The 22,653-nt window shown below is 47.8% G+C and overlaps 1 protein-coding gene across 1 annotated transcript in view; it reads left to right on the plus strand.

The window, feature by feature from the left end:
* Positions 1–22,653, plus strand: part of INTS8 (integrator complex subunit 8) — a 724,118-nt gene that overhangs the window by 558,779 nt on the left and 142,686 nt on the right. The window contains exon 23 of the mRNA XM_085605229.1: positions 21,709–21,812. Within this exon, the coding sequence (XP_085461355.1) occupies positions 21,709–21,812 (104 nt within the window). The remainder of the gene's footprint in view (positions 1–21,708; positions 21,813–22,653) is intronic.

The raw sequence follows: 22,653 nt of genomic DNA on the forward strand, positions 1-22,653 counted from the left end.
GCCTTCAGGACCGCGGCCGACTCCGGAGATGGGTCCCGAGCCTGGCGTGCCTCTGCCGAGTGCAGCTCCTGTTCGAGCGGCTGCATCTCTGCCAGCTTCGCTCGCTTATGCGCTGCTATGGCTGTGAGCGCCTGATCTCGGAGGACCGTTTTGTATGCCTCCCATAAGATCGTCGGTGAGGCAGCAGAGGGGGCATTTTCCGCAAAGAAGAGGCCCGTTGCCTTCGAAAGCGCCTTATGTATCGTTGGGACCTGGAGATAACCAGGACGAATTGATGGGATACGGCGACGTGCGAGGTGGTAACATTCGTACTTCAGAAATAGCGGGGAATGGTCGGAGATACCCCTGGGTCTGATCTCAACACTGTCTATATTGCGAAGGCAATTAGCGGAGCCCAGGAAGTAGTCAATCCTAGTGAGACTGTTATGCACCCCCGAGTGATACGTGTATTGCTTTGTTGTTGGATGGTGCAACCGCCATAAGTCCGACAGCCCCAGGGCTTCTATAAAACCTCCGAAGCAGGACAGTCCCGCCCCACCCGCTCGCTGAGGGTGTCTATTGAGCGCTTTGTGTACTACTGCATTAAAATCACCACCAAGGAGCAGCTCCCCTTCCGGTAGGTCAAGGAGAAACTCACTGAGTGCCGGCAGCGCAGTGGCGTGCATTGCGGGAGGGATATATACGGAGACTATGTTAAGGGGGCGTCCCTCCCATTGGGTGGCTATCGCCGCGAACCTCCCCGATCTGTCCGTTTTATGTTTGTGTATAATTAGTGGGTATTGCTTCCGCACTAGAATGCCCACCCCCCTAGACCCGGAGGTAAATTCCGAATGTACTGCCATTTTGTATCCCCACCGGTCCATTGCTTTACTAGTGGTGTTAGTCAGATGAGTTTCCTGCAGCAGGACAATCGCCGGAACGCATCTCTTAAGACTATACAAGACGAGGCCACGTTTAATTTTGTCCTCCAAGCCACGCACATTCCACGTGAGCAGGGAGAGTGGCGGTATCGGAGTGAAGGAATTCGGCGCAGGCGCGCCCTCACAAACAGCAGACATTAGACCGCTAAATAACCAGGGGAAGTAGCAGCGCACAACAAGCGACGCGCAGTATGCGTTCTGTAGTGGCTGTGTGTATTGCATTGCAAACATTACTGTCTATTTGAACCTTAAGTACTGAAAAGAACCGAAAGAGTACCCCCATTCCCCCCAACCCCCTCCCTGCCTCACTGCCATGCGGACTCCAAACTGCCCGCCACCCCAACTCAGCAGAGTGCTTTGACCCCATATCCCAGTACCTAACTTGTGTGTAAGGAGCGGAAGGTCCGAGGAGGACCAGAGCCATCCCCATTTCGAGTGTCCAAATGTTCCGAGCCACAGTAGGAATGCACGGACACCTCACCACCCAGGAGCCATCCCCCTTACTCTGCACCGTCTATTAAGGAGTCAAAGTTTATCGCCTTTGGATTAAGCCTCGTGTTGCAGCCGGGCCGCAGCTTCCAGAGCATCATCTCGGCCAGTGGGGTCCGTCGCCTCTCCAGGTGGTCGTTTTCGCCTGTCTGAATGGCCTGTTTCATCTGCTGCCATTCCTCAAGCCAGTCATGCGCTTCCTCCGGCGATTCGAAAAACCAGGTATTTCCATCTGCCACCACTCGCAGTCTGGCCGGAAATAGCATGGAATAGGAAAGTTCACGGGCCCTCAGTCTCTTTTTGACTTCCAAGATGCTCCTCTGGCGCGCCGACACAGCCGCCGTGTAGTCCGGAAAGAAGGACACTTGTGAATTCTGTATACGCAAGGGTGGAGCCACGCGGGCCGTCTGCAGAATGACATCGCGAAAGTTGAAAATGCGGGCCAGGACCGGCCGGGGGGGAGCTCCGATCTTAGGCCTACCCCCGGGCACCCTGTGCGCCCGCTCCACTGAGAAGAAGGCAGAGAGTCCCCTGGGCTGCAGTTTAGTTTTTATGAGGTTCTCCACGTAAAGATCCATGGCTGGGCGCCCCTCGCTCTCCGGAATGCCCGTAATGCGTACATTGTTGCGGCGGGAGCGTCCTTCCTGGTCCTCAAGCCTCTCAACCATGCGTTTGTTTTCGGCCTCTAATTGCGACACTTTTTGAAGCAGCAAGCTAGAGTCTTTCGTCAGAGTTGCAGTCACCTGTTCAACCTCCGTGACTCTGGCGGACATTTTCTGGAAGTCAGCCCGGAGGATATCGACCCCACCGTCGTTTGCACATTAGTCAGGGCGGCCATGATATCCTCTAATGTCACTTTAGGCGGGCCGGTTGTAGCGGGGGCCCTCTCTGCGCGATCGGCGTGTTCCGTCAATGGGGGAGAGTCTTTAGTATATGCGTATTTATCCAGTTTCCCGTGCTGGTGCGCCTTACTCCCTTTACCGCTCATGGTGGGGCCGGGGACCAGGCTCCACAGAGGGCTGTCAGCACCACGGCTCGAGGGACAAAACCAGGCACTTTTTCACTCCACGCTGAGCCCGAGGCGGCGCTGCCACTTCTCAGGCGCTGGCACTTCGTGGGGGCAAGACGGACACTGGACGGCACACTATCGAGCCACTCGCCATCACTCCAGGGCTCCTACAGCCGCGTGTGCCCTTAAATCACACTCATCCGCTCCCCTCGCCTTAGAGAGTGTGGTCCGTCGCAGTCCCGCAGATCACCGCTTCTGTACCTGGCTCGTGCGGGCAGTACACACACTTTATACTGTGCAGTCCGGGCGGTTCAGACGGCTATTCGGGCCCTTACAGCAGTCCCCGGAACATCCAGGCCGGCAGCCCCATCACTCCCGGCGTCGCAGGTGCCGTGTAGCCGCCATTGCTCCGCAGCGCCGCTCCGCCCCCTTCTCGCCGGCTCGGCGGTGCCTCCGATGTGCTGTGAGTCCGTTTGGCAATTGGGCGTCCGCCAAGGCAGTCAGGCTCCAGGCATTACCCCCAGGTCGTCTGCGGCGCAGTCCGTCTGACTTCAGGGCAGGGGGCACTTCTATGCAGCGATCCCGGGTCTCATGTGCAGTACCCGGGTCGCGCCTCCCTAATCGAGGCCCCGGCTTCAGCCGAGGAGACAGGCCCAAACTCTCGGTGCGGCGCCGGCTGCTTCACCGGCCACGGGGAGACTCCGGAGCGGTACCGCTGGGTGTCGCTTCGTTGCGGCGTTATAGGCGCTGGCTTTGGGCTCGCAACAAGACGCGGATCAGTGAGCGGATGGCGGGGAGGACGGTCTCACCCCCGGAGCTCCTTCAGGCTGCAGCCATTACGCTCGACAGCTAGCCACGCCCCCGTCTTGATGACTGGTTGTTGAAGGCAGGCTCCTCCCAAGCAGCTGTCTCTTACCTCCAGACTATGGCGAACTTCCTGCACTCGCTGGGGTTCACTGTCAACGTGCCAGAGTAACGCCTGACCCCTACTCACCTGCCCCTTTCATCAGAGCTATTCTGGACACAGTGCAGTTTTAGACTTAACCTCCCGAATGCGAGTCTAGGATATTCAGGCTAGATTTCGGTGAGACTGACTTTGAGGCTGCTGGGCCTCATGGCCTACTGCATCCTGCTTGTGACGCATGCCCGATGGCATATGCGGGTTCTGCAGCGGGACCTGAAGTTCCAGTGGTCCAGATCTCGGAGGGCACTGTTAAAGATCTTCAGTGGTGGTTAACAAACCGTGATTGGGTGAGATACACATCCCTCTCTCTTCTCTAACGAGATCTGACAGTAGTGACAGATGTGTCACTCTTGGGCTGAGGCAGCCTTCTGGGAGAGTTAGAGATTAGAGGCCTCTAGTCTCTGGCAGAATCAGGACTCCACATCAACCTGTTGGAGCTCCAAGCGATCCGACTGGCATTGAAAGCCTTTCTTCCCTGCATCAAGGGAAGGCTAGTGCAGGTGTTCACAGACAATACCACAGCCATGTGGTGATGCATCAAATAAGGTGGATGGGGTCGTGGACCCTTTGTCAAAAGGCCCTGCGTCTCTGGATATGGCTAGAACATTGGGCATTTCCCTGGTGGTTCAACACCTGGCAGAATCTCTGAACCCCAGAGCGGACAAGCTCAGCCAAAGATGTCTAGCAGATCACAAATGACATCTTCATCTGGAAGTGGTGCAAGGTCTCTTTTCAGCAGTGTGGAGACCCTTGGTTAGATGTGTTCGCCACCACAGAGAACGTGCCGTGTCAGCTGTTCTGGGCACTGGAGTTTCCTAGGCGACTGTTGCTCGCAAACTGTTTGTCTCTGGTGGAGCTCCAGCCTACTGTACACATTTCTGTCTATACCACTCCTTCCCAGAGTTCTCAAGACGATCAGGAATGACCTGGCCCAAGTCATTCTTGTGGCTCCCGATTGGGCATGGAGACGCTGATATTCCTAGCTGTTGAGCATGGTCATCGATTCTCCGATCAGGCTTCCTCTTCAGGAAGATCTTCTGCCGCAGCAACAGGGCAGGGTCTTGCACCAGAAACTGCACTACACCTCCATACGTGGAGATCTAGCAAAAACAGTTGACAGCCTGCGACCTTACTCCTGAAGTCTGTGATGTTATTCTGACAGCCAGGCGTCCATTCCCACCGGACGATATATGCCTACCTTTCAGAAAAATGTGTATCATGGTGTTCCTCTCATAATGTTAACCCCGTCTGCACCTGTATCACAAGTTCTCTTGTTTGCACTGTATTTGCCCAGCATGGCTTTGCTTAGGGTTACCTATCTGCCATCTCTGCGTTTTTTAAGTTGCCGGACTAACCTTCTCTCTTTAAGTCACCGGTTGTGTCTAGGATCCATGAAGGGTTACAATACTTTCACACCTAAACACTTATTATGCCTCAGTTGGACCTCAGCCTGGTCCTAACTTTTTTTGATGTGCGCTCCATTTGAGACTCTACTTAATTGTCCTCTTAGGCTGTTGACCATAAAAACTACATTTTTAGTGTCCATAACATTAAACAACAAACTCCAAGCGCACTCGGCGCACTCTCCTTTTACTCAGACAAACCAGTCCTCCGGACATGTTGCTCTTTTCTATCAAAGGTTGTCACTTGTTTTCATGTAGGGCATATCATCACCCTGACTACCTTATTTGCTCCTCCTCATCCCTCCAAAGAAGAGGAGAGACTACAACGCCTGGACCCAAAAAGACTGTTGTTGTTCTACCTTGACTGCACGAAAGAACAAGCATTTGCAATGCAATAGGTCTCGCTTTGTGAGTGTTTGAAATGACAATGCCTTTTAAATATGCATTTTGAAAGCCTGCAAGAGGTGCGTAAACACTCACTTTGTACTTACAGTTGCTGGTTATGAAAAGTATTTTTGGCAGTAACTACACTTCTTTTACTGCCAGCCTTGATTTTCGTAAGCAAGACCTATAAGTACAAAGTGCGTGTTTACGCATAGTTTACAGCTTTTCAAAACAGATAAATAAAAGGCACTGTCATTTACAATACCAATAGCTCAAACGCTTGTAAATGTGAGACCTATTGCATTGCAAATGCTTGTTTTCTTTATGCTCACAATATGCTTACTGATCTGGCACTTGGAGTAACCAGAATAAACTGATTAGACAAGTGCAAGCTGCACTTCGGGAAGTATTTTTAAAATGTAGAAGCAACAAGTTTGAGATATAAAATGTCTTGGACTGAATTGGTACGTCAATGCAGGGATTTCAATGCCAGGAAAATAGGTAATTCCTTGCTAATCTGGAGCAATGCTGAGTTGCCATGTTTTACCCTGCTGAATAAGGTGGATGTTCTTAATTGGTGACACTAAATGTATTACATTTGGGTAGTCTAAAATTGATCAAATGAATATGAGCTGAGACTTGATACTTTTTTTTTTCTTTCTTAATTTTCACCTGGCTGAAGCAGGTTTAAGCCCCTTTCAGCCAGCTTAAAAGTATCTTCTTCACCAATGATCTTCAACTAATGAAAAGAAGGAGCAGACCCCATAGAAGATGATGGTTCAGATCAAACTAATGCGTGGACCAAATTGAGGAATAGAGCCCCTATCCAGACTATATATAAACTTGCACGCATGAGTCCTAAAAAGGCCTGTTCCCAAGCTGGGATCATGTATACCATTAGCTCCTTCAAAGAACTGTTTTGAAAATACAATGATCAAGAGCCCTAATAAGAAGCATAGGCTATGCAAAGAACTTCTCAAGAACTGAACCTCTTTGGACTAGCATTAAATCAAAAGCTCCAAAGCCTCAGAGGAAATCGGCAAGAAAATTCGATCTTTAAACAAAAAAAATAAATCACACATTTGTATGTAATGAAAAGGAAATTTACTTGGGTCTAACTGCAACATACCAAAGATTGGTATGGCAAAATGAGCACCCTGTTGAAACAGCCAAATGCGCATTAAGGCCCTCTATCAATCCATATCAGGGCTTCTCTGCATCTCAAGAATACTGGAAACTGTAAGTCACTCCTCTTTTCACAGACACTTCAGAAACATTCCATGCCAAATACCACATTGTATAAAACATTAGGTGCTAATCCACTGCCTCACTTCTCTCATCTGTAGAGGTAAACCACCCTATCCTAGTTTCAGCTTCCTGGGCAACCAAACAGGTCAAATACAAATCCATTCTCCTGATATATAACCACCACCATCAAATGAGCAGTGGAACATTGCATCAGTCATCTCACACATTTTCTTAAACTTTTAAATGACTCGAGTCCACATTCTTCACCACCTCTATGCTGACAATATTTATATCTACCTAAGAAAGGAAGTGGTATAGAAAGTGGCAAACTGTCATAGTATGTCCACCACTGGATAAAAAGCAAGCAGCTCAGCCAAAATGACCAGTTGACAGAGATTCGACACACGAGTCTAGTGGCCTCCTTCCTCTTCAGTTAAACAGGTGCGCACACACACACAGACACATAAACCAAAGCCCAATCCATAACGCAACTTTGCCACGCAAATACAAACATAAAACATGTGTTCTTCCACTTTTGCTAAGGAATCCAAGCCTTCCTAAGTAAACTGCTTTAGCTATAGTGGTAGTAACAATCAAACTTCACTATTCAAAGTCTATAAATATTGGGTGCCCTAGAAATTAAAACTTCAGCTAGAAAAAAGTCCTAGCTCATTCGTGGTCTCAAATGTTGCAGACATACCACATTCATCTTCAAAACTCTTCAATCATTCTCCAAAGATCACAATTTAAGTTACTCTGTCTTACTTGCGTCACACTACATGGAAATTCCCCAAGCTACTGTTCCAAGATGCTACTATCAATTGAAAGGCCATACAGAATCTAATCATCTAGATTAGGCTAGACAAGATTGCTATGAATTATGGAAAGGCATAATGACTCAGCTCATCCGAGTGACTAGTAACTTGGACAGTATTAACTCCTGGTTCTCCCCATCCTTAATTAAAAAAACTAAAAAACTAAAACTCAGTTGTGCTTCAAACTCGGTGGTCCTACCCTAAATAATGTTGTACAGCTCTCCATTTTTAGTTTTCTACGACAGAGTGTATAATCTGTCAGTGAAACCTATTATTATTTTTTTTAAAGCCTAAAAGATATGCTGCTGTGCAACTTGTCTAAAGAAACATTAACAAAACCAGTAGATTTTGCAGAGGCAAAACCTACTGGCTTTGTCCATGCTTGTTAATCCTCTCAATTAATCCTCTCATGAAGCATCACAGAAGCATCAGACGACCATCCCAAATGACTAGCTTCTTTCACCTGTGGAGATACTGGATTTCTTTGTACATTCCCCAACAGAGCACTTTGGGGCTGGTATCAATTGCATGCAAGAACTTACAAAAATACAAAATGAAATATAACGAACAATGGCAAAACCAGCAGATATGGGTTAAACAGTACTATGAATTCAAAAAGGTAAGCAGAAATTATGTCTCCATGAAATAGCACATTAAAGCTCAATCTAGTGGCTTTGTCAATGCTTGGTTTTGAGACTGTTGTAACTTTCATTCTGACTGAGTACTGGTGCTAGTGGTATTATTGCTATTACTGTATTGCATGGCATTGTATTCTAACATTTCTAGTGTGCTTTCCTACATCTTGTTGAGCCCTTGGGGCACTTTCTGAATGGTCCAGTTAGCAATTACTACATCAATAATTCATGGATGGTAGCAGGGTACTGGTCAGCGCTATTAGTTATGTTTTAGTGCTGTGTGTCTGGCTAGACAGTCGAAGGGTACTGTAGTAGTCAACATCTATTAGAATTGAGATTTAGTGTTGTGTTGTGTAAAGCCAGAGTGTGTGCTTCAGAGTTGATGCAGTGACAATTACGTGCAACTTATATGTATTTTTGTAAGCAAAGGAGTGTGAGGATAGGACTGCAAGCAGCATAAAAAATCAGTCAGTAATTTCGGAATAGGGCTGATGGTGGCAGTGTGGTATTGGTGGTGTAAAGTGTATTTTGATGGTGGTGTTGGTGCTATGTGTGCTTATGGTACTGGTGAAGATACTGTTGGTGGCAATAATGGTGGCAGTGGGGGTAATACTGGGAGTATTGACGACAGCATTGATGACAGTATTTGTAAATTGTGGCATTAGTGCTGGGGTTACACTGGAACTGTGGTGGCATTAGTGACACTGGTAGTGGTTTTCGAGGCATTTGTAGTGGCTGTGTGGTTATGGTGGTATTTGTATGATGATGCTGTTGAGGCATTTATGTTATTGCTGATGACTGGATTTATTTTTTTGCTCCTGGTATTGATGATATGTGCTGTTGAGGGTGGTACTGGTATTAGTGATAGTAGTATCAGTGGTGGTATTGTAGAGGTGGTCTGTAGTGCCACATGAAGTAAATAATACATTTCTTTCTCTGTGTCACACATGTATGATATGCTGAACTGAATATGACAAAAACCGTGAAGGTTAAGTGTTTTTTAGGCGTAAAATAGTCACTCATGCATAGCAGTATTGGCATTTTTATACGCCAGGGAACAATAAACTGTACAATCGATAGCATGAGAGTAGGAAGAACTACTTCTCTGGGCTGATCTAAGGTGTGATGGACAATGTCTCATGCCAATCCCTGTGCGAGCCTGACCTGAATAAGCCAATGATTGACGAGGGCTGACACAAAGCCCACTTTATGTACACTGTAAGCAGTACCTGCAGACACGTGCTGTTGCTCAGGTCCAAAACTTATACATTTCATAAAATTATAAGAGGCCGTGTCAACGGACAAGCACTGATTATTTGAATGGTCTTCGGAAACTATAGCTTTCAATACAACTTTTTTTGTGGAATTGCATTGTAAAACATTTTATCCCATTTTTAGTACTCGTCTACAGATTGTTTTTAGTTGTTTGTGAAAAACAGTTTGTGAACCATAACAAAAACTTAAAATGGGCTTAGAGCCAGCCCCTTGATTAACATTGAGTGGATTTCTTACTGCTCATTTGCTTGCTTCTTACATGATGGTTGCCTTCCTTTTCTTGTGTTTGCCCCTCTTCTGGAGCATGGTCTCTCTACCATTCTTTTGTCTGAATTACCGAGTGCTGCCAACATGGTCTTGACGTGCACTCGTGCATGTGTTCATGTGGTTGCACCATTATTTCTGGGTGTAACCAATTGATCAAAAAGGTGAGACCCATTACTTTTGTCAACGCTTGTGTTTTTATGTTCAAGACAACAGAACTAGCTTAGTAACATAAGGAATGTTCAGTTTTTTCCCAGCTCAACCTTTAAAATATTCTACTTTTTACTGAAATGTCTTGGAAAATTGCCCTGTAAAGTTCATTATATTGTTACCTGTATTGAGGGCAAAGGGGGGAGAATGAGTAAGAAAGAGGTCGGGACTTCCCTGTGCAATCTGAGCAAGGTACTGACACCCATCTTGTAAGTAGACAACATTGGTGCAACCTCATGGAAAGAATGGAATAGGCCATAGAGAAATGTGTTTGGCATAGTGTTACTGTTACTCTCCACGTCTCATACACTGCATATTTCCTGTTCTCTTCGGCCTGAGAAAGTGCTCCAACTGTCTAACGCCGTCATTGTTTGCCATTTAAGCTTTATTAGTGTTCTGGCTGACAAAGAAACAAAGTATTTTGTCAATTCCTAATAAACATTTTAAAGAGCTATTTTATACATCGTAGCGTACTGATGAAACGGAGATCTGAAAGAATTGAACACGGATGAATGCTTTACATAGGTTTTGACTCGCGAGTGACGAGAAATATTCCGGTGTCTTGCTGGTAATGACGTGTGAACTGCCAGTGGTTACACACTTCTACCTACACAAAAGTCAGGCATTTCAGTTGCAGCCAATGTCGCGACTGTCTACATAATCCGCAGGGCCTCGCATTACTGACGGTGCTGCGAGACGTCTTAATCGGAGAAAGATGTGAGAAAGATACGGAGAAATCCGCAAGGGACAACACTGATATAGATCTTAGGAAAACAGAAACAAGCCCGCGAGCAAAAGAGATGCCGTGCAGTGCGCGTGCTACGCATTGACAAAGAAACTGCCCACTGAGGGCTTGCAGGCTCACTCTACGAGAGCCAAGGCTACGAGCAGTGCATTAGCGTGCAGCATTCCTCTCCTGGATATCCATCAGGCAGCAACGTGGGCATCCCTGCACACAATTACAAGACATTACTGCCTGGACTATCAGGTCCATCGTGACGGGCGCTTCGTCTGTTCGATCCTGCAGGACTTTCTGGTTTGATCAGATTCACAGTCCCGCCTCCGGGGAGGTATTGCTTGAATATCTATTCAAAGGTAAGGAATCTGCAGTAAGAAGTCTCTTATCAGATGGGCAAGTTACATACCTTCGGACACGCCTTATCTAAAAGAGAGTCTATCTTGCCGCAGATTCTTTACTGACCCTCCCATCCTCCCATCTTTGCAAATCACTTTAGGTATAAAGGACACCACCTTTCAGGGTCTTAGTCTTTTCCAAACCAGTTTTCAGTTCTCATCATAGCTCTGTTCTCCTGGCATGGAAAGTCACAAAAGTAATTGATGTCAGTGCAGCGAGGCAGTGCCTATATAGGTCCCACGCACATTACTTCTGGTGCGGCTGACGTGGAACCAAACAATGCCACATTCCGTCTTGCATGGGGTACTGCTCGAAAATCTTCCAGATTCAGTCTGACGCTTGGGGATATTCAAAGGTATGTAATCTGCGTCGGTGCTTTTTTTTTTTTTTTTTTTTATATTCAAAGGTGATATTCTTGTATTTATTATTAGATAAATGTATCAAAAAATATACAATGGATATAAAAAAAATGTTATACAATATATCATTAGACAAAACTTCCCATGGCTTTACATTTATTCATCATTTGCATAATCAATCAAAGCACAGAGGGCAAACTATAACAACTTAGATCAAAAACAATATATACAATGCAGGTAATATCAATGGTGTACATTTATTGATATTAATACAGTCTCATTGACAACAATGGTATTTGTTTGTGGCTTGTTGAAATGATTCTTCTAATTACAACTTTACTCCCAGGTAGCCAAAATATTTGACTCTTTCTAGTGGTGCAACATTTATAGTAAACGTTGGTTTCAATTGAGACTTCTGTGTTAGGATCACAGTCTGATCAATTATACTTATGCCTGCTCTGAGCCTTGCTGGGGCTTTAGAGAGTTTGTTGTCCCTTTCAATCCAGCCTTGACATTCATTTATTAGTAATTTTACATATATTTTACCTACAGGTCTAATAGTGATATCAAGTGGTAATTTGCGCAATTCAAGCAATTGCCTTTCTTATGTATGGGTTAACAACGTCTTAACTCCAAAAATAGGGAACATATAGTGAGTTGTAACTAGCATTAAAAACCATACACAATAACGGGGCCCACGTCCATACTAATAACCAATAGATGCCTACTGGCACTCTATTCAGACTATGGGCCTGAGGTATGATTTAGGAGTCAGTAAACAGTCACAAATGGTTTACGCATGCTAAAAAGATCATTTTCAATGTAGTAAAGGCTTCTAAGGAAGGATTTCTTAAAGCAGCACAACAAACCGAAATATCACTGAATCTTTATTTTGCGTGTTAGCGAATCCTAAATACAGATTCTGTATTAGAGAAATGCAATTTTTAGGTATTAAGCAACAATTAGCCAATAGTCTCAAAAGATGGAAATTGCATAGGCAAAATACAATCAATTTGAAACAGGCAGTAACCAGGTGCAAAATATAAAAGAGGGGGGGGGGGGGGGGGATACTCACATTTCAATCTTTTAAAATGGCTGCACTGTATGCTCTGATGAGGCGAATACGAAGCCTGGCTGCACAACAAGGGCAACGGGAGAGAACGGAAAGGATTTTCTTTTTTTTTTTTTTTTTCTTTTTTTAAAACCTTTATTTCTTCAAGAATCTGGACACAGCTATTCAGCCGACAACCCGGAGGTTCGGCAGCTTCGATAGGAAAGTACCAAGAATCGTCCACAGTACATTGAAGGAGCAGTGAGAAGGTTCCATTTTTAATAATTACAAACACACAACAAACCCCAGCAAGGCAACAACACTGAATGCCCACGGTGGTAGCCCCCCAGGGGGAGCCGGACCCCAATCGTCTAACAGTCACAGTACTATGATAAGAGGAAAAAGGGGGAAAAGCAGAGGCCCAAGAAGTCAATTAACCATCACATCTGCATACTGAGCTGGAAAGAAGGTCAAGAAGAAAGCTGTTCCTCGGGGGGATCTAGATCAGGGGCAAGACATATTCCCCCCCTGTATTGATTCCACCGCCCCCAGATGGCATGCCACTTCCGAGGGCGGCCTCTGGCGCAATATACTGTCTTCTCCCTGAGCATACTCCAGTCCATATTTTCTTTCCACGCAGTTAACGTGGGGTCCCCCCGGAACCCCACAAGCGCGCGATGTCCCTCTTAGCAACCATGTTACCCAGGGTCACCCACTGGGTCTGTGCCTCATCATGGTCAGTGGGCCCCCAGACATTCAGGAGACAGCACCGCGCTTCCGGCTGCATAGCAATGCCCGTCACCTCCCCCATCACCGCATAAACTCGCCTCCAAAATTCCGTGATGACACCACATTCCCAGATGATATGTAGGAAAGTACCCACCATACCGCATCCTCTCCTACATAGGCCTTCCTCAGAGAATCCCATATGAACCAGTCGCGGCCCCGTCACATACACTCGATGCAGGATCTTGAGCTGCACCAGCCTCAGACGCGACGGGATCGCAACCTCCTTAGGAGAGGAAACAGCAGACTGCCAGTCCTCATCATCCAACTCGAGTCCGTCCCTAGTCCACTGGTCCCGCAGCCCCAGTAGCATATCAGCCCGAACATTTATCAGTTTCTTGTAGATGAGCGAGATCGTGCTCTCCGGCATATGGCCATCAAGGATCCGATCCTCCAAAGGAGAGGACTCAGGCACCTTCTCACCCTCCACGAGGACTGACCGCAGGGCATGACGCACCTGAACATATCGGAAAAACTCAGACGCCCCCAACTCATACTCCTTCTGCAACTCTTCAAAGGACTTCACCCTACCCTTAATCAGCATATCTCCAACCCTGGAGATGCCGATCAAGTCCCATTTATCAAACCCTTTCGTATGCCAAAGCCTACCCAACCTTTCAGATTCAAACAACGGGGCAGCCCAGAGAGTCAGTCGCCATCTTCCATACACGCACCGCCACCCCAGTGGGCCCCGTGAGGGATGAGTCGAGGGACCGCGAGTACAACGCCCTAAGATAGTTCCCACCGCGCAACAACCATCTGTCCATGGCATAACCAGGGCTGAGGGCCGGGCCATAGAAACCATGGTTAATCGCGGACAACTGGGTGGCCCAGTAATAGCGTCGGATGTCTGGAAGCGCGATACCCCCGTCATACCATGGAAGCGTCAATTTAGCAATCGCTATCCGCGGCCGCCCATCCCACAACAACGTCCGTTGGAGGCTTTCGACCTCCCGAAAGTACTTGGCCGGCACCCAATCTAGAGTATTTTGCAATGCGTAGAGGAACCGAGGAAGGGACATCATTTTGAACAAGGCAGCGCGCCCGACGAGGGAGAGCGGCAGCCTCCGCCAGCCCTCAACATCCCGCCGCAGGCGCGCCAGGGGGGGGAGCAGGTTTCTCTCATACCGCAAAGCGGGGTCCATGGAGATAAAGATCCCCAGATACACGAAGCCCTGCTGAGCAATCTGTATCGAACAAGTTCGCGGGACCGGCGGAACCTCACCACTCAGGACGTATAAATACGATTTACTCCAGTTGATGACGAGACCCGAATTCCTACCGAAGGATGTAAGAACGTCACAGACCACTATGAGTGAGTTCTTGGGCGAGGCAAGATACAACAAGATGTCATCAGCATATAGCGAAATGCGGTCCTCGTGTTCGGGCGACCACCGAAGGCCACGTATATCCGGGTGCCAGCGTATCCACGCCGCCAGCGGTTCTAGAGCAAGGGCGAACAACAGAGGCGACAGGGGGCAGCCCTGCTGAGTCCCCCTCCCAAGCCGGAACGGAGTCGATGCCCGGCCATTCACCACCACACTCGCAAGGGGTCCCTCATACAGCAACCTCACCCAGCTCACAAAACCAGGGCCAAAGCCGAACTTGGCTAGCACTGCCCACAAATACTCCCATTCCACCGTATCGAAGGCCATCGTGGCATCAAGAGACGCCACAATAGCCGGTTCTCGCAGCGTGCCAGCCTTGGCGATCACCCCATGAAGGCGCCGAAGGTTCAACGCAGTGTTGCGATGCGGAATAAAACCAGATTGATCAGGGTGAATCAAGTCTCCAAGTACCCTGACCAATCGGCCCGCCAGGATTTTAGCCAGGATCTTCGGCTCGGCGTTGAGGAGTGATATGGGCCTATATGAGGCACACTTATCTCGGGGTTTACCATCTTTATGTATCACAACAATTGTCGCCAGCCTCTGGTCCAACGGGAGGGTCCCACTCCCCCGCGCCTCCACGAACATGGCGCGCAGGTGAGGGGCCACCCTATCCGGGAACAGTTTATACAAGTCAATCGGCAAGCCATTCGGGCCGGAGGCCTTGCCCGAGTTCAGCGCGCGAATAGCTCCCGCCACCTCATCGACCGTTAAGTCTCCATCAAGATCATCTCTATCTACATCAGAAAGACAGGGCAGAGCGATATCCCGCAAGAGGTCACGCGAGTCCTCGGGCGGCCTATCCGACACTGAGGCATAAACCTTACGGAAATAGTCCGAGAAACACTGGACAATCCCCTCAGGTTCCACAATCACCTCTCCCCCCTCTCCCGTCAGCTCCGGCACTACTCTATTAACCCGTTCTTTTTTATCCAGCCAAGCTAGGAGCTTCCCGGCCTTGTCACCAACATCATACAGGCGGCCCTGCTGTTCCCTACTGAGGGTCTTAGCGGCATTTGTCACAAGGTCCTTATACTCGGCTTGCTTCAAGCTCAGCTCATGCAGTGAGGCCGCTGTTACCTCCTCCTCTAGCGCTCCCTCCAAAGCCACGATCTCCTCCTCCACCTGCATAACCTCGCCATCTCTCCGCTGCTTGGCCGCCACTACAAGTGAGAGGGCCTCCCCTCGCAGCACGGTCTTAAATGCTTCCCAGAGCGACACTGCCGAATCCACGGACCCCTGATTATCCTTGAAAAAATTATCAACTGTCTTCACCAGTGCGCTGCGCATCTTGGAATCTCGAAAGTACCAGGGGTTAATAGGAGCCACCCTTCCCCCTCCCTCTCGGCCGACATCCAGCCTGACCCACACTGGCGAATGGTCCGATATGCCACGCGCCATGTGCCTGGCCTCAGACACCAAAGGGGCGTGCACAGCCAAAGTGAGCAGATAGTCAATCCTAGAAAGGCTACCATGCGCCCCGGAGTGGAAGGTGTATTGACGCTGTGTGGGGTGTCGGAGCCTCCAGCAGTCTATCAGGCCGAGTGTGTCTAGGAAGTCTGGAAGCCACTTCTGAGCCCCCCCTGTGTCTCTGGGCGGGTACCTATCCAGCAGCCCAGAGCCGACAGCATTGAAGTCCCCCCCTACCACTAACATACCCCCCGGGAGATCCAGCAAGGCCCTACCCAGATCTACAAACGTGGAGGCCTGCAGGGCTGGAGGGACATAAACCGAAACTAAAACCAAAGTTCTACCTTCCCACCTCCCCGCCACCGCCACAAACCTCCCCCTATCGTCAACAACGGTGGAGTCCACCTCAAATGGTAGCGAGGCCCTGACTAGGATGCCCACACCCCTAGACCCGGAGGAAAATCCCGAATGAGCTATGAATTTATAACCCTTCCTATTAAGAGCATAGCACGTGTTACCTATAAGGTGTGTCTCCTGCAGTAGGGCAACATCTGGCATTGACCGTTTCAAGTGTTGCAAAACTATCCCGCGCTTAATGCGATCCCCCAAACCATTAACATTCCAGCTAATAACACTTAAACCTCTACCCCCCATCCCCAAACACAAAGAGGCCCACCCCCCCCCCGAAGAGCCACCATGGGACAATACCGAAGATGATCACTACGCCTTGCAGAAACAGACCCCCCAACAACAACCCCAAAATCCCAACCATCCCCCCCACCCTGCACCCCTGCTGCAGCTTACAAAGCCCCCCCAACTTGCAGTGTGCCTGTCGCCCTACCAAACCCAAAATCTACAAAAAGCACCCTAAGGGAGGAAAGAGCTCCCCTCGTCCTCCCGCAACCCTCCGCATTTACTGCACTCTAATCAAGTCATCAAATGAAGTCAAATCGAGTCAGACCGGCTCCGAAAAATCAGCCTTGCCCATCCCGGCCACTGTCCCCATCCGCGGCAGTGTCCTCTCCCGTCCGCCGCCGGGGCAAAGAGTCCAGCCATTCATCGGCCATGACAGGAGACTCAAAGAAGAATGTCCGATCTTCGTACACCACACGTAGTCTCGCAGGGAAGAGCATGGCATAATTCAGATCCCTCTTCCGAAGTCGCCTCTTCACCCCCAGAAAGTCCTGTCTCTGCCTCTGCACCTGCTGGGTGAAGTCCGGATAGAAATTCACCGACGCGTTCTGGAAGGGGACCGGGCCCGTCACCCTCGATGCTTGCAGGATAGCGTCCCGATCTCGAAAATGAAAGAGCCGGGCAACAATCGGCCTCGGTGGGGCTCCCACCTTGGGCCTCCCACCCGGCACTCTATGGGCCCCTTCAACCGCAAAGAACTTCCCAAGACCCTTAGGCTGCAGATGGTTAAGCACCAAGTCCTCGACGAGCAGGTCAACCGAAGCCTCATCCGGGGACTCCGGGACCCCGATAACGCGCACGTTGTTGCGCCTGGCCCGGCTCTCAAAGTCCTCCAGCCGGCGGGCGGCGAGATCACTCTCGGTCCTCAGCTTACGAACCTCGGTCTGCAGTTCCATGACATCATCGGCGAGGCCCGTGGTCTTGAGGTCCAGGGTTTTAACCCGTTCATTCGTTTTGCCCAAGTCCGCACGGATCAGGTTAACATCCACCAAGATGGCATCCACCTTATGCGCCAGGGCGTCAAACTGTCTCCCAATCGAAGTCTGCATCCCTTCGAGCGCGCCCATGACATCCTGCAGCGAGAGCTCCGGGGCCAGGGGCGAGGCCGCCTTCTGGGTATCCGGCGACTGGCTCGACCCACTCGGTGATCCCTTCTGCAGAGCATAGCGGTCCATATTATTGACTTGAGTATAGGCTCCCCGCCTGGTAGACTTAGGCTTCAGCCGATCCACCTCTGCTTTGCCCGACATGGTTGGTACCAAGCAGGTCGGTTCAGATAAGACGGCCCTCTCTCAACGAGAGGAATCAGGAGTAATCAGTTCTGCAATGGGCCGCCAGAGTAGCATGTAGAGCGTCCAAAGGATAATAAAGCCACCAAGAGCTCTCCAGGGGCAGGGCAGACAAAGGGAGAGAAAACGAAAGTGAAAGGACGGGGACCTCCATCCGACAGTTCACACCTCGCCTGGTCGTTGTTGTTCAACTAGAAGTCGGGCATCCTGCCAACTCTAGCCCCTGGCATCCCTCGGAGATAGGCCGCAATCTTCCGCCATGCATAACTCCGGTTCCCGGTGGGCGATCCGACCGCGGGTAGCATCAGTCGCCTCCCTGACAGGTCATCTACACGATGCCATGCATACAGACAGGATTAGAGACAGGATAGTCGACGGAGGGCGCGAGGGTCTCGGGAGCTCAGAGCTCACGCGGCCATCTTGGTCAAGCGCTAGGCTCCTCCCCTGCGTCGGTGCTTTAAGTGGGCCTGGTCCAGCCGGTGCTTAGCACCGGCAGTTCTGAAAAGCAGGTGTTGAGACAGGTCCCTATCTGGCTCTTCATTTTTGCCTTCGCCCTCAGAAAGAAAGAAAGAAAAAAATCTTACCTCTGCAACAGTACCACGCTTCGCTGTCTTTAATCTAACTTCAAAGAGACTCGTTATAGTTCTTTCACAGTCTCATCATTTCAGAACTGAAGAATTTTCAATACTCCATACAACGAAGCTATAGTTGTTGCTTATTGATCTTATGCAACTAACAACCATTGGCAAAGCCAATAGTTCTTGCTTGTTGTAGGTGTAATTTTACTTGTTGTATTGTATATCTGGATGCAATGACAGAAGCAGAAAATCACCAGTCGAGTGGCACGCTATGCTAAGGACAGATTTTTAGCTTACTTTTTAAGCCACACCCCTTTTAGAGACCCTTCCGTTTTTTCATCCCACTTAAAGCCCTGATATGTGGCTAGATAGTCTCTACCAGATAAGATGTTACAGAAGGTAAGTAACTTGTTCTTTGTATCTAGGAGAAACTCATTAATTGGGATAAAGAACAAACAGCTAGTGCTGTAGCAATGGTTATTTTCCACAAACATGGAGTATTTCACTAAGGCTACACATATATATAGTCTCTGTGTGCGAGGAGGTGCAAATTGCTTCCACCTTTTTTTTTTTGCACAGTGAGCTTTCACTGATGATCCACATGTTGTACCACTTGTATGCGAGCGGTGACGCTGCTGCACAGCTTGTATCTCTTCTGGTGAGTAAGCACACACTGCTGCTTCCGCGCCATAACTATTTAAGGAGGGGGCAGAGGCAGCCAAGTGGGGGACAGGAGAACATGGTGCAGTGGAGAAGGGAGTGCGGGCTGCAATCGGTGTGTAGTGTAGGGTGCATGCGGTCGGTAGTGCATGAGTGTGGTACTGGAAGTGCAGGGAGCAAAGAATGTAATGAGGAGGGAGGACGGAGTGGAGTGAGATGTGTTGCGTAAGGTGGTGTGGCGTGAAGGGAGCGATGACAATCACTCACACATATACTCAAAAATACACTCACAGGTTAGTCACAATGGGGATTTGGGGGGCAGCCGACTGAAGGGAGGTCTGCCCCCCCCAGGGTTTTTGGGCAAGTGGTGCAGTCCAGAGGACAGCACTTCGGGTTGGGCTATATTTGGGCTATTTTATAGCCCAACATATATAGTGCCTCCATTTCGAGTGCCAGACACCATTTTAAAGTGGTGACACGGTGGCTGGAACTCCCCGCTAGTTTTTGTCCACCTCCCTCCCCGCCTCCTTTTGAATAGGCTGTAAGCCAGATAATTGTTGGAGTTATCCCATCCTCTGTGGGCCGTTTCCATTGGCACAGATGCACAAAGGGGAGCTATGTATTTTGGTTGTCGCTTGAGTCAGGTGCATCAGCGGACAGTTGAGAAGTTGCCAGGATTTACACAAGTTTATTGTTTGTCAGCGGCACTTCACGCTGAAGGGAAATGGGTAGGAAGTTCACGCCTGGATGACATAGGAAGTTAAAAACATTAGGTAGGAAGTTCAATGAGGTTCAAAGGGTAGTTGAGGTAGGAAAAGGGGAACAGTTGTTAGAGATCCCACTTTCTGTTGAGCAGCTCTGATGCAAGTATGTTATTCAACTTTAAAGAGGTTATCGGGGGAGGGCTCTTTTAGGGGTGGGGGTAGTTCATCTTAGGGAGTCCTATGTATAGTGAGGCTATAGTTTTGTAAGGCAAAGGCCCAGGTTATGTTGTAATGTGCACCTGTCTCAATAAAGCGGCCTTTTTCACACAACCCAGTTGTCAGTGGTCTGTGCTGCCCCTTCTTCCCCAAACAAACGCTTACTCTCGAAGATAAGCATACATACAACCACATAGAAACGAACATTCGTACGCGCTCAGATATATCCAAACAATGGCAGTCTCCCTTTCTCGCTCCCTCGCCTACACATGCGCGCTTTTACACATCACACAAACGCAACTCGGTTTTCGCACCTGCTGATTTTTCAATTATTAGCTGCTGGGGGTTGCCGTAACAGTATGTGAGTAGTACCTGTATGAAATCACTATAAGGTTTCCTATCTTTTCGTGTTTGTGGAGATCATATATTGTTCATATATTTACATAATCCGAATTTCTCGCATTTTTACCACAATTAATTGTTCATAGTTATAATTTTATGACCTACTTTTCTCCGCGATGCTCCCTCTTGAGTTTTTATGTTTTCTCGATATTTCGACTCAATACAAATACATTTGTTTTAGGCGCATGCCCCAGTAGTCATGCTCTTCTAACTATCATTTTTTATATCCTGTTATCAGTATTTGAATTGCACTTCTCTGCCACATGTGTAACCGTATAGCCAGCAATTTAAATGGGTTGGTACTGTCCGGTACGAAGTGCTGGCACCTTTTCATTTTGAGAGGGAGACACTTCTCAAGAGTGACGTAATACTTTTAATTGGAGAGTACCGGCACTTCTTAGAAACAAGCAGGTACTCTGGTACAGAGTACCTGCACTTCTATTTATCCATTTCAATCACTGTGTATAGCACTTTTGTAGCCTAAGCACCTATCTAGCACTCTCCTTGGCCGCACTCGGTCTGCTCTACTGTTGTGTTAGTTGCTGTATATTGGTTTCTCCAGTGTGTTTATAGAGAGAAAAAATAACGGTGTCGAATCCTATATGGTACCTGTGTCTATAGGTGCATGTTCTTGGGGAGACTGTTCTGTTGTGCGGCATCATTAGCTAATTGTACGGCCAGTGCTACAATACAACAATGGAATACCACCACTGTAGAATGTATGTACCACAGAGCCTTTCTTAAGCATATGTATGTTCTTTCACTAATAATGGACTTTATTTTTAAAACAATATAGTCGCCGTGTAACTGATGTAACTCATGATGGGCGTGGCATCAATTTATGTTGGATTTAATATAGCATTATAGCCAGCTGCTGAGGGCGATAATGACTGGTAAGGGCGGAACAAGCTAATACAAAAGGGAATATTCTTGTTTGTTACACTTATGTGCTTTCCATCATGGTTTTCTCTCCTTTTGAGGCTCTTTTAAAGTGCCACAGCCTTGAAACCGCGATAGTGCCTGCAACCATCGGCTGTTGTGAGATTATGGTGAAAATAATTAACTGAAGAATTGATAAGAAAATACATCTAATCAATACATTGAAGCATACGAACTACGCTCTACCTTGTTGCAAATAACCTAACAGTTGTTGGTATTGAATGCTTGTAATCATGTATTTTTTGTATAAATAAACACTGATGCCAGTACACACATGTCAGTGCACAAAGACGCATCTGCTGTGAAGAGCATCTATGCTTCTGGTTCCCAAAACCCAAATGTGTATCTTCCATTGTCATTCTGTTTTGTATCTCATGGTGTCTTCTCCTACCAAAATTTAAATCAAGTGTGGCTGCCTCCTGTTTTAAGAAGGATAATCTGTAACATTGTGTTTTTTTTGTTTTTCTTTGTTTTCTCAACAGCCACAAATCAATATTCAGCTGCTCTGCATTACTATCTTCAGGCTGGAGCAGTGTGCTCAGATTTCTTCAACAAATCAGTGCCACCTGATGTTTACACTGACCAGGTGAGTTATAGCATTACAAGGCGTTTTCCCTCTTTCAGACAACCATGCGATTGGTTGTTTAATAGCATGTGATTAGCATTTTAGCTGTTAACCTGGTGACTAGAGCCTGTATTAAACATACTGTTGTGTGGCAGAGTAAGTAACCAAGTCACGATTTGCATAATATATATAATACTAAAGCATACGGCAGATAATTTTTACAACTGACATTAACACATGATCTTAGGATAACAGACTGTAGAGGACTAGCCAGATTTACTGTTGTAGGATTGTATATTTTAGGACAGATGCAGTACCAGGAATCTAGACAGTCATAAAAAATTAATCCTATCCAAAAGATCTTTGACAATTACAGTATTTCGTTCTGCAATGATGCCGTGCAAATTGCACCCATTATTCCCATTTCCTACTCCTCCTCACATTAAGTTCTGAAATCAGACAAAGGTTTAGAAATTCCAGATCAATTGTGTATGCGCTGTAACTTACTGGCGGTCTTCCCATTTTGCAACAAAGATATGAAAACCTGAACAAGGGTAAGTAGGCAAAAGCAGAATGGCGATCAGACAGCATTCCCGCTTGACAGGCAGCAAAGGGATCAAATGCTGCTGTAAAAAATTGGCTCTTATGTCAGCAGTCGGTGGTTCTGCCTCCATCACAGCCTTTCAGTATGAACAGCACAGTACTTTGAATCCTGTATCATGTGTGTTTTTTCAGTCTTTGCAATAACTCAAGAAATCAGTATCTCCAGAACAAAATACTGTTACCTGAGGGTTGGGGCTAGATGATGAGTAGAATTGCCGCTGTCCTTTATGCTCCTTACACCACTCCCATACTATATGCC

This window comes from Triturus cristatus, chromosome 5_1 (assembly GCF_964204655.1).
Source record: "Triturus cristatus chromosome 5_1, aTriCri1.1, whole genome shotgun sequence".
In the NCBI taxonomy this organism is placed as follows: domain Eukaryota; kingdom Metazoa; phylum Chordata; class Amphibia; order Caudata; family Salamandridae; genus Triturus; species Triturus cristatus.